The following is a 12903-nucleotide window of genomic DNA, read 5'->3' on the forward strand; positions in this document are numbered from 1 at the left end:
ATATAATTTAACAGTGTTAACGGCTACCTTGATTTATGTTATATATATATATATATATATATATATATATAATTTCTTTTTTCAAAGTCATGCCTAGATCTATGTCTAATTTGGTATGGTTGTCCATGGTTCTTTGTCTGACCATAGCTTTGGCAGACACTTCGTTCAAACATTCTAAACGAAGTTGGACTGCTGAAGATTTGACTAAACCAAGTTTTAAGGTAAGGACAAACACCTTCTCTATCACACTCCACCTCTCCCGCGAGTGAGTTGCGTAAGCCATTATCAATAAATACTATTTTGTAAGTGGCGAATATTATTTTGATAATAGTTTAAAAACTGATTAATGTATAACATTATCTAAAAACTCATTTCACCGATCAGGTTCGGTCGACCAGACAGGAACCACGCTAGTGGGGGGGGGCGGGGGGTAGGGGAAAGGACCCCCGCTTGGACCCTCCTGTCGGGGAATATCCAGCAAGGTCGTCTGAAATAAGAGAAGTTTTTACACAGGACGATTCGATAACGATTTATCGTCTATAGGATAACAGTATATTTTGACAAATCAATTCAAATGAGATCATAAATATGGAAAAACGATAAAATCGTAATAGAGCATAGGTCTGGAAGAATGAAATCAGTGAACGTACTATTATATAAATAATTGTAAGTTAATTTTGATATATAATGATTTGTTATCAGTGAAATTGCTATAGGCATATATATAAATATTTTTTTGTTATCCATTCATTATTAATATATAATGAAATTAGTAAACTAATTATATATAAAGAAAGAAAACGTTCACGCATTTTATTAAAAAATATAATTTCAAGATACATATATAAAAATGATGGGTGATCTATTTAATTATATATTAAATAATGAATTTAATATAAATAATTGTGTTAAATAATAAATATACAGGGTCATGTGCAGTTAAGAACTACAAAAAGGGCTCATCAGAAAATATACGAAATTAGGCCCCGCGAAAAAAATTCCGTGCATGCCGCGAAAGGCCGGATTCACTCACGATATGCTTAGGAAGACCGAAATTATGGCCAGGGGTAAAAACAATGTGACACCGGTTTATTTAAACAAATTTACTATAACAAAAAAATATCTCAGTACAAGCCCTAGTGGTCAGGTAGGCACCTGACCCTCGGGGCCGCTTTTGCCGTCCTGATGCCGGAATGATTTTTTTTTATTAAATTATTATAGAAAGTTTCTATCTTTTAATTGAAAGACTGATAAGTGAAGCAGTATTGATCGAATATTTCGTTGTGTATTACAAGTCATTAGGATTTTTTTATAATTAATTATTCTAATAATGACGAATTATTAAAACGATCATGTACAAATTAAATCAAATGTGTTTCAGCAACGAATTATTTTTATTTAAACACCACAGTATTTGATTTATCATCGTGGGAAAAATACAAAAATATCGAATGAAGATAATTCATTTGAAAAGTTTTATATTGAATTGGTGTAATATACTTAGAATCATAAACATTCTCGATCCAATATCAAAATAATTATTACCCAAACGAGAAGCCGTTTACTGGTCCCGTGGAAAAAAAATCCGTGCTCCCAGAAGGCCGAATTCACCCTCGACAGGCTGAGGAAGACCAAAATCACAGCCGGGGACCCAAAATCCGGCTTCGGAAGAACACTGTTCTTTACAAAATTCCTAATATTTAAAAAAAACATAATATTTTTTTATAAAATATTATTCTAGATACTCCTAACCAAAATATTTATCAGCACAATAGCCCTTGGTCAGCTAGACGCCCGACCCTTCTAACAGCTTCGGACATTTCCTTTTTATTATTTTCTATTTTAATTTTATTATTTAATAAAACATTAAAGGTATTATAATTATAATTACAATAATTATTATAGTGAAACGTTCTATCCCCCCCCCCCATAGAAGCCGACCTGTACTAAATACTATCGGACAAACTATTTATCAACCTGGTATGATTCACCACCAACTTGTTGCTCAGGATACAAATGCGTTAGGCGTTCTGGTATTTTTGGACAATGCGTGACGATTTAGCATGAAATAGCCAATTTAACGATTCTAGAAAGGATAGACGTGTACTGATGCAGTGAAATATAACAAAGAAATGAACAAATATTGATCAGAGCAGAAACAGTTTCTTATAGGCCTACACAAGTGTAACATTCATTGAATTGCACCGTCAAGGATTCCTCCTGTATTAAATTTTCAACAATTCCAGACTTCAAAATAAACGATAACTTGCAAAACAGTTATGGTTTCAGTAAATCTGTTATTAGTTAATCTGTCATGAACTATATTGGAGGTTTCGACAAACACTTATTTTCATTAACATTCAATATCTCACTATAACAACAAATACATCTGCTATTTGAAAGTAGGCCTATATACAAAAAATAGGCTAAGGTTATCAGATAATTTTATACTAGGCAGTAGTCAATGGACAATTGTCATGCATTTTTATATTGCCAAAATTAACGAATATAATGTGCACTCTTCTTCTTTGACTTGTCATTGTGGGAAAAAAAACAAGACAAAAAAAACCAAAAAAACAAACAAATGATTCAATAGAATTAATTTGAAAACTCTGAACGTTTTTGAGTTGCTTATATAATAGGCATCTTTAGAATTCAAAACATTTTCGGTTCAATATCAGCATATTAAATGTTGTTCAATATCTTCTTCAAAAAAAATACATGTTACCTATAACCGAAAGTACAATTCAAGCATGCCTTACTAAGTTGTCAAATTTTAGTGACTAAAAACTGTTTGGGGCAAGCAGTTGTACCCTATGTGCGAGGTGTGGTGTATTGCATCGTATTGGTGGGTCGCGGTGAGGCCAGCTCTTCTCAGACAGGGAAACTGGTACCTTCGACAGAGGATTAGTAACCCCGACAGGGGGAGTAATACACCCCTACAGGGGGACTGTTAACTTGCATGGTTTTCTATCAATTTTTTTTTTAAAATAAACTCACAATAATTAACACAACATTTTATTATTATTTTTTTAAATTACCCGACAAAGTTAACTTTCCCCCTGGGAGCGCAAGACATCCCCGATGGGGTGGACACTCTTGTCGGGAAGCGTGGACCCATCGTCAGGGAATTACTGGCGCCGCATCTGCTCTCCAGGTCAATTTCTCCAAAGGAGGAGCCGTAATCTAGCCCCGTGCGAAAAATTCAAAAAAATACAAAAAATATCGAATTAAGAAAAATTCTTTTATTGAATTTCTTATAATAGACTTAAAATTAAATATTCTCGGTTCAATGTCAGTTATAGGCTACCCAAAACTTCGGACCGCTTGGCCGCTCCTGGACAGGTGCTTGAACGATGCGCTATAAATTGAAATAGACAAATGTATGCCATATACACAATTTTTTTTTTTTAAATAATAATAATAAAACAGTAATACTACATCCTTGAATGACAAAGCAAAGCAAGTTCCAAAACCGATCTTAATATTTCGGACAGTGATGAAGAGGATAACGACGTACACGAAGAAGAACACACAGTAGAGCACAATGATAGTGATAAAGCATACCCAGATAAAGAGTCATCAACGGATAAATCGAGAGACGTGATCGAAATTATCGAACACCTTCTTAATAAACCTGCCAATGCCGGAAACGCTCAGGATTCCGTCGAGTTAGACGAAAAGGTTCAACAAATAATGCAGGAAGCTATTGAAAGGGCTATCAACCACGAAGGGAACACAGATATAGACAAACAACCTTTCAAGTTAAAGAAAAAAGACAGGAAGAAATTAAAGAAGCGTGAGAAGAAAACAAAAAAGGATGAACAGGAAAATAAGCATGCTGAAAAAGCAGGCAAGAGCATAAGAGGAATGAGACCGATAACGGACGTTGCTACAGCAGGGATTGCAGAAGCGGTTATTGCTCAAGACAATCACATTGAAAGTGCTTCTGTCGCCAGACAAAACTTTGCCGGATCGAAAAGAAAAATAATAACTCACAGTGGTGAAAAGAATGCAGAGAAAAAAAGAGAAGAAATCTGACTCTGTAAGTTAAAGTATGTTATTGGCTTTAATGTCAATCATGACATAAGCGACTTACAATTATTCTCTTTTGTAAATAATGTTTTATAGAGAAAAAAAAACCCAGATAATTATATTTAAAAAAAAAATTAAAATGAAAAGAAAATTAAATAAAAATCCTCTACATCTAATCTCATTGAATGTGAGTGGTCTAAGGAACACATATAAGATTAGAAAAATATATAAATGGTTTGATGATCAAAAGGCCGATATTGTTTTATTGCAGGAAACACACTTTGATAAAAAAAATCCATAAGTGTGTATGACAAATTTTGGAAGGGGGAAATGTTCCATAGTTTCGGAACAAGCAAAAGTAGAGGCGTCTCAATACTAATTAAGCCGGATTTAGACATAACTGACATTAAAAGCAAATACATAGATGATGAGGGCAGAATACTAAACATGAGTCTTAAATATAATAAAAACATGTTTAATCTTATAAACGTTTATGCTCCAAACAACTATAAAGAAAGGACACTATGTGGCGAGGCAGACGGAGAGAAAAGTATACAATCACAACCGGTCTTAATGTATGAGAGTTTTAATAAACACCATTCAATTCTGTGAAGAATGAATAACAGCATTGTGAATAAATAATTAAATAGCAAATCCGTATACTCTCCTTAAAAAAAAAATTGAAAACAAAAGATGAAGCATATAGCAATAATAATGCATCTTTAACCCATTACATAAACTTAGTAAAAAACAGTCAAGGCATGTACATTAACTTACTAATTTGACCGGGTGTAAATTTAACAAACAAGTCTCTGGTTAGCATCATAAGCAGTGGATGGTAAATCCCTAAACATCACAATATACCACATATATTGACAGTATATAAAAACAGGTATTTTACTGAAATAACAGTCAGTAAAAACATCAGAGTGCAAGCTCGTTTCTTGCCATGTGGATCTACGATGCTTGTAAAAGTGCGCCCTCAATAATATTAATAATTAATCTAGTTTCGGTCGAAACATCCTCCCCCCCCCCCCCCCCCCCCCCCCCAACAACTAGCCAAATTACTCATAGCCCTCTACAGGGTAAATTACAACAATCTTATTGACTGGTCTACTAAAGTGTCCATTCGAAGTCTTCACTCTAACATTTCGAACTCTTCCATCAGGTCCGGGATACACTTCAGATATGCGTCCTATATTCCATTTTCCACGGATCGCGTTCGGATCAGCTAGTATAACAACATCATCGACTTTAGTATTTCGTTTGTCTACATTCCATTTACGTCGAGGCACCAACAATGGAAAGACGTCTCTCGACCATCGCTTCCAAAACGTGTCAACTATCTGCTGTACAAATTCAAGTCGGTCTCTTGGGTTCTTGCTTGGACGGAATGGTCCTTGCGGTACTCTACTGGATGCACGTCCTAACAGAATGTCATTGGGACAGACGTATTTACCGTCATCTGGATCATTTGGTATACGCCCAATCGGTCGTTCATTTACAAGGTTAGCTATCTCCTGGAAACAGGTATGAAGTTCAAACGGTGTTAGTTTCTGTTCACCTACGGCTTTCTTCAGCGCTAACTTACAGCTTTTCACCAACGTTTCTGCACATCCATTCTGATGAGGAGCAAGCGGTGTGATAAATTTCCACGTAACTTCCTGTTCGGCACAAAACTCTGTTAGTTCCCTCTTAGTCCAACCTCGAATCATTTCTCTCAGCTGCCTTTCAGCACCAATAAACTGTGTACCGTTGTCGCTTGGTATCATCTTCGGCTTCCCTCTGATTGCGAAGAAACGTCTAAGTACTTGCATGAACTCCATCGTTGAACAATCAGTGACGACTTCTATGTGTACTGCTCGGGTATTCAGGCATGTAAATATAACACCGTAGTGTTTTGCTGTCTTACGTCTTCCTATTTTGACATTATATGGGCCAAAGTAGTCACATGCAATGTAATAAAACGGTGGTGTAAACGAAGCCATCCTTTCTGCAGGCAGTTCCACCATCAATTGTGTTTCAACACGGTGATTAAACTTTCTGCATTTCACACATCGGAATTTCACTGTCTTAGCAAGGCTGGTAACTCCTACTATCCAATATTTGAATAGTAACTGCAGCAATTCCATAATGTCCTCATTCATGTACATCTCTGGTTATCAAGTATGAGATGTGGTCATCTCTAGGTAGTAACACAGGATGTCGTTGTTCATATGACAATGTTCCATTATGAGCTCTTCCACCCACATGTATCAGATTATCTTTCACAAAGGGACTTAATGATTTAAATTCACCCCTTTAAACTTTACCATGGATATGTTTTTGAGCTTCGAATATCCAATAGCCTTCAGCAATGGATAACTCATTGGTTGACAGTGATCCATCTTCTACTCTGCACTTAGCTTTCATATTAGAGATAAATCTAAACACGTACGCTGTAAATCGTATTAGCTTTCTCCAACTAGAATATTTCTTACAGTCGATGGCCTTCTTGTCTTCTGCATTAACTATCAAAATGGTTTTTTCCTTCTTCTTTTCTTTGTCAAGTTCTTTGACATCTGCCTTCGGAATAGATTTCGGCCATTGTTCTTCTGGAAGCTTCAGAAAAGCAGGTCCATTCTTCCAGTCATGTTCCAAATCTTTGACTTTAATCCCTCTGGACACTTGGTCGGCAATGTTATGTTCTCCAGGTATATGACGCCAGTCTGCCGGATCGGTTTTGTTCTGAATTTCAGCAACTTTGTTAGCCACAAATGACTTGTAGAGTCTAGACTGACCCCGTATCCATGACAAAGCGATGATACTCTCCGAAAAGAATATAACTCTATCAAATTTCAGAGACATCTCTTCCTTAAGTGTAGCATACGGTCTCGATGCCATAACAGCAGCTTGTAACTCTAAACGAGGCATAGATAGGTGTTTTACTGGAGCTACTCGGGACTTGGCTGAAATGAATCCACTCCAACATCACCATTAAAGTTTTCCCATCTCGTGTATGCTACTGTGCTGAATGCATCTTCGGAGGCGTCACAGAAAATAATCAGTTCAGCTGCTTTACTTGAATGGACTGGTAATAGACATCTCGGGAATGAAGTACCATCTAATTCTTGCAGTTCTTTGAAAATCTTTCTCCATTCAGCTTTCTCAACTTCAGCTAAATCATCATCCCAACCATACCCTCGCTGCCATAGTTTTTGCATCATAATCTTTCCATTGATGAGAAACGCAGTTGCAAATCCAATCGGATCAAAGACCCTTAGTGGCAATTTCACAGAGTACCATTCTCTTAGTTAATGACTTCTCGTGGAATTTGGCTGGTTTGACTTTATACAGTATTAGGTCACTGTTAGGATTCCAAACTACACCTAACACTTTCTGTTCAGATGAATCAGTCACAGGTTTGTTGTCAGGTTGCTGGTTAATGTCTGGATTGTTAGGTTTTCCATTCGATACCCATTCTTAAATCCACTTTCTAGAACAGTGTCTATTTCTTTGGTTAAACTCTCGGCTGTGTTCACATCTGGTACAGAAGTCAGTATGTCATCCATATAGCTGTCGTTTTCAATAATTTTGGCGGCTACCGGGTAGGTTTCTTCATTCACCTTGGCCGTTTTTCGTAATGCAACTTGAGCCATCGCTGGGGCAGACTTGTCAACGAACGTTACATTGGTTTTCACATAGACGTCTGGTTTCTTGCGTTGGTCAAAATCACGCCACAAGAATCTGTGAACATGCTGATCTGTTTCAGGAATCGCTATACGATGATACATTTTGGAAATGTCGGCAGCTATGCAATCTTCTGTTGTCTAAACCGCAGTAACACTCCAAATAGACTGTTCAGAAGGTCAGGTCCTTTCTCCCCAAAACTCATTAAGGGACTGGCCATGGAATTTAGAGGATTAAAGACAATCCTTACCGGTGTAGATTTTTTCTCTGGTCGGACAACTGCGTGGTGTGGTATATAGCATACAGGTCCCTTATACTTGGCAATTTCTTCATCTGTCAGTTTTCTGGAGAATCCAAGTTTTTTCATTTCTTCCATCTGTTGTTGGTATCCTTTCACATGATCTGGATTCTTCATGAGTTGTTTCTCAGTAGAGGCTAACATTCTCTCAGCAAGCACTTTATTGTCAATAAGCTCAGTTGGGTTTCGTCTCCACGGATACGGTATATGCCATTTGTCTTTGATTTTTTTCGCACGACTACCACATGTCATCAAATTGTACTCGTTCAACAGGAGTCAACTTCAAATCATCTTTTGGTGTGCAAGTACAGTTTGGTATCTTGACACCCATTTCTTCTGTGGTCCAGAATCGTGTGAGGTCTGTCTTCTGTGTGACATTTACATGAAGTACTGTCAGGCCTGGTTGTTTCTTTTGACTGTTAGATCCAAACGCAACCCAGCCCAAGGGCGACTTCCTTAATAGGTAACGATCTACTTGTTGTGTTTCACCGATATGCATGAACGGGTAATCCACGCCTATTAACATATCTACAGCACCATCTCCTCTGCTCAGTGGACAACCTAACACACGTTCCAATTTCTTTACCACTCCTTTATTAGCTTTCTGAACATTAGCTATCTCTGGAACACCGATACCGATTCCCAAACTCAGTTCTGATCTCTTCAACAGGTTCATCATTGTCGATTAGGCTTTCCATTGCCCGTTTCTGTCTGGTAAATCTGGCCATCGCTTCAGTTTCTTTTCATCCATCACTACTCCTCAGTTGATTACGTAGTAAATTGAATTGTGGCGAGGCAGACGGAGAGAAAAGTATACAATCACAACCGGTCTTAATGTATGAGAGTTTTAATAAACACCATTCAATTCTGTGAAGAATGAATAACAGCATTGTGAATAAATAATTAAATAACAAATCCGTATACTCTCGTTAAAAAAATTGAAAACAAAAGATATAAAATAATGAAGCATATAGCAATAATAATGCATCTTTAACCCATTACATAAACTTAGTAAAAAACAGTCAAGGCATGTACATAAACTTACTATTTTGACCGGGTGTAAATTTAAAAAACAAGTCTCTGGTTAACATCATAAGCAGTGGATGGTAAATCCCTAAACATCACAATATACCACATATATTGACAGTATATAAAAACAGGTATTTTACTAAAATAACAGTCAGTAAAAACATCAGAGTGCAAGCTCGTTTCTTGCCATGTGGATCTACGACGCTTGTAAAAGTGCGCCCTCAATAATACTCATAATAAATCTGGTTTCGGTCGAAACACTATTCAGTAAAAAACTTGAAAAGAAAATTAATTCTCTTTGTAAAGAAAAAGACGGGTATATTTTAATGGGAGGCGATTCTAATTGTATTTTACAACATAAGTTAGATCAAAGAAACAGCATACATAATAATGATAGTTCACCACTCGCCTTGAAGAATTGTATGTATAAACATAAACTCGTCGATATATGGAGAAACTGCAACAAAGATAAATCTCAATTTACTTGGAGGCGAAAAAAATACATACAGACGGTTAGACTTTTGGAGTGTATCTAGCGCCCTCCAAAATCACGGTGAAATAGTTGAAACAGACATTAGGCAATTTTCTCCGATCATCAAGCAATCTCGCTTAAACTTCGTAATGACCAAGAGAAAATAGGACCTGGAACTTGGAAGTTTAATAACAGTTTTTTAAATGATGAAGATTATACTAAAAATGTAATAAATATTATTGAAAATATAAAAAATAATAAATTTAATCTTACGCCGGATTTATTATGGGAATACTTAAAAACTAGAATCAAAGATTTCTCAAGTAAATATGGTACACAAAAGAAAAGAGAAAGAAACGCTAATAAGGAAAAGTTAATAAACGAAATTAATGAATTAACTGAAAACATAGATAGCTATGACAACAATACAGATAATATATTACACAACAAAATAAAAGAATTAGATGATATATACTTACTAGAAGCAAAGGGAGCTCAAATTAGATCCAGACTAGAATGGTTTGAAAAGGGAGAAAAAAATAACAATTTTTTTCTAGGATTAGAAAAAAATAATGCAAAACGAAAACATATCACATCTTTGAGAAAAAGCAACGGGAAATACACATCTGAAACAGAAGAAATTTTAATTGAGCAAATTGTATTTTTTAAGCAACTATATAAAAATAAACGCATCTCCGAAATATGTATTAACAATTATGTTGACAATTCATTCACCAATAAACTCACAACTGAAGATAAAAACAAGTGCGAAGGATTGATAACAGTTGAAGAGTGTGAAAATGCTGTTTCTAAAATGAAGTTAAACAAAAGTCCAGGTACTGACGGACTAACTGTAGAGTGTTATCGTTATTTTTGGAATTACATCAGTAACCTACTATGTGATACCCTAAATTTTAGCTATGTAAATAATAAGTTGACCACGTCACAACGACGTGGTATAATCACGTTATTGTATATAAAGGGGGAAAGAGAGAATCTGGAAAACTGGAGACCAATAACACTACTTAATGTCGATTATAAAATTGCAGCCCATGTGCTTGCTACAAAAATACAGGCAGTAATTAGTACTATTGTAAATAATGACCAAAAGGGATATATTCAGGGGGATTTGCTGGCGAAAGCATTAGGTTAATTGATGATTTGCTTGAATATACCGAAGCAAATAATAAAGAGGGAGCCTTCATTTTTTTAGACTTCGCCAAAGCTTTCGACTCTGTTGATAGGCGATGATTAAAGCGTTGAAAATTTTTGGGTTTGGGGAAAGTTTTATACATTGGGTAGAGGTTTTGTATACTAACACAGAGTGCTTCACAATTAACAACGGATGGATATCCCAGAGTTTTTGTATGAAATGTGGGATCCGTCAAGGATGTCCCCTTTCAGCCTTGCTATTTGTTTTAGTAGTAGAATTAATTGCAATTAATATACGAAACAACGCTTTGTGTCAACGTATTGATCTGCCATCATTTCAAGAAACAGAGAATGTAAAAATAGCTCAATTAGCTGATGATACTGTGTTATTTGCAAAAGATGAAATAAGCATAAGCAATTTCTTTAAAGAAATCGAATTATTTTGTAGTGTTTCAGGTCTGAAACTTAATAAAACCAAAACCAAAGGTATGTGGATTGGTTGTAATAAAAACAAATCAATTGATACATGTGGGATTACTTTTATTCAGGAACCAGTAAAGTTTCTAGGAATTTTCATCGGTTATGACAAGAAAATATGTAACACAAAAAACTGGGATGATAAAGTTTTAAATTTAGAACAAGTTTTAAAACTACGGGAAAAAAGAAAGCTATCCTTCTTCGGAAGGATTACAGTAATCAAAACGCTTGCTCTTGCTAAGCTTGTGTATAATGCAAGCATTATGGAAATGCCAGAATTAATTATTCCCAAGGTAAACAAAATTATATATCAATTCTTGTGGAATGGAAAAAAATAAAAAGAAACACGATCATCCAAGAGCTAATCAAAGGAGGTCTAAAAATGATAGACATTAATTCAATGCTATAGACTCACTCAAGTTAGGTTGAGTTAAACGACTTTTAAGTCCAGATCCCGGTAAATGGAAGTGCATTTCATGTTTTTATATGTACCCAGTAAAGTATACATTAGGTATAACCGACATAAATTTAGATAAGCATTTAGCGCTAAATAAAATGCCAGTATTTTATAGAAAGTTGCTTCTTACTTGCTCACGATTTAATAATATGCATGAAAAACAGCCACAATGCATCTGTGAAATAAAAAAACAAAGACTTTGGGAAAATAAAAACATAAAAATAAATAACAAATCTGTTTTCTGCAAAACATGGGCAGACTCACACATTAAAACCATATCAGATATTATTGTTGATAATAGATTTTAAAAACTGGGTGAAATTATCCCTCAGCTTTTAAAAACAGAAAATGGTATAATAGAATACATGGTGTTAATGAATGCAATTCCAAAAAAGATTGTAGCACACCAACCTTTTTGTTTAGTGCACAGAAATGTTCAAATTATTGATACACCTTCCATAAGTAAACTAAAAGTTAAAGATTTTTGTGTCATTTATAAATGGAAAATGTATTATACCAAATGCTAAAAAAGGTGGGAAACGGAGTAACAAATGGATGCAATAGCCTGGGACCTATGTTGGAAGAGTAAAATTAATTCAATATTACATATAACAAAAATTGCACAGTTCAATTTAAATATTTTACATAGACTATTACCTACAAAACATAGACTAAATGTATGGAAATTATCTGCAACCAATCTATGTGAGTATTGTAATATTACTGAAAATGAAGAGCACATGCTATTTAAATGCAAAGATATAGAAGCATGTTGGACGAAATTACACAACAATTATACAACACATTTATGAAGTTAAAATATTGAATAGATTATGTTTGAGGACAAAATGTCCTTGGGTGATGTTTTTATCAGAACTAAACAGACTAATTAAATGTGAATTTTTAATTAATAATGAAAAATCAAAAAATAAATGGTCTGTGGTCGATCTAGATAAGTTTAAATAAATATATGTATAAATAAATGTGTGATGGTTGACTTCTACGGAAGACAAGCAATTGAAGAAAATGATAAAAAAAAATAAATAAAGAATACAATAGTCGATGTCTGAACACTTATTATGTAGGATAGTAAAGAGGCGTGTACTAAGTAATTTCATAACAGATATATATTTCATACTATTATTTACTTAATATATATAATAACTGTAGATGAAAATGTAGACTATATGTTATGTGTAATATATCTACGTAGTTTAAGACATTATGATGAAATAAAAGTGGGACGATCCCACAAAAGAGAAAAAAAAAACAGTAATACTATTAGGCCTATAGAAACCATCCTGAATAAATCAT

General features: G+C 34.9%; 3 protein-coding genes across 4 annotated transcripts in view; 1 reads left to right on the plus strand and 2 right to left on the minus strand.

Moving 5' to 3' along the window:
• Positions 1-12903, plus strand: part of LOC117112074 (enterin neuropeptides-like) — a 44379-nt gene that overhangs the window by 3574 nt on the left and 27902 nt on the right. For both annotated transcript variants that reach the window (XM_033255130.1, XM_033255128.1), the window contains exon 2: positions 88-221. The gene's annotated coding sequence lies outside the window, so the exon portion shown is untranslated. The remainder of the gene's footprint in view (positions 1-87; positions 222-12903) is intronic.
• LOC117112078 overlaps positions 5100-12903 on the minus strand; it is a 12889-nt gene continuing 5085 nt past the window's right edge. The window contains exon 2 of the mRNA XM_033255132.1: positions 5100-8869. Within this exon, the coding sequence (XP_033111023.1) occupies positions 5100-6188 (1089 nt within the window). The 5' untranslated portion in view covers positions 6189-8869. The remainder of the gene's footprint in view (positions 8870-12903) is intronic.
• LOC117112079 lies at positions 6337-6948 on the minus strand. Its single transcript, XM_033255133.1, has one exon. It carries the CDS (start codon positions 6946-6948, stop codon positions 6337-6339), a length of 612 nt encoding a protein of 203 aa, XP_033111024.1.

This window comes from Anneissia japonica, unplaced genomic scaffold, assembly GCF_011630105.1.
Source record: "Anneissia japonica isolate Jap-2015-1 unplaced genomic scaffold, ASM1163010v1 scaffold1711_len111019_cov107, whole genome shotgun sequence".
Taxonomy (NCBI): domain Eukaryota; kingdom Metazoa; phylum Echinodermata; class Crinoidea; order Comatulida; family Comatulidae; genus Anneissia; species Anneissia japonica.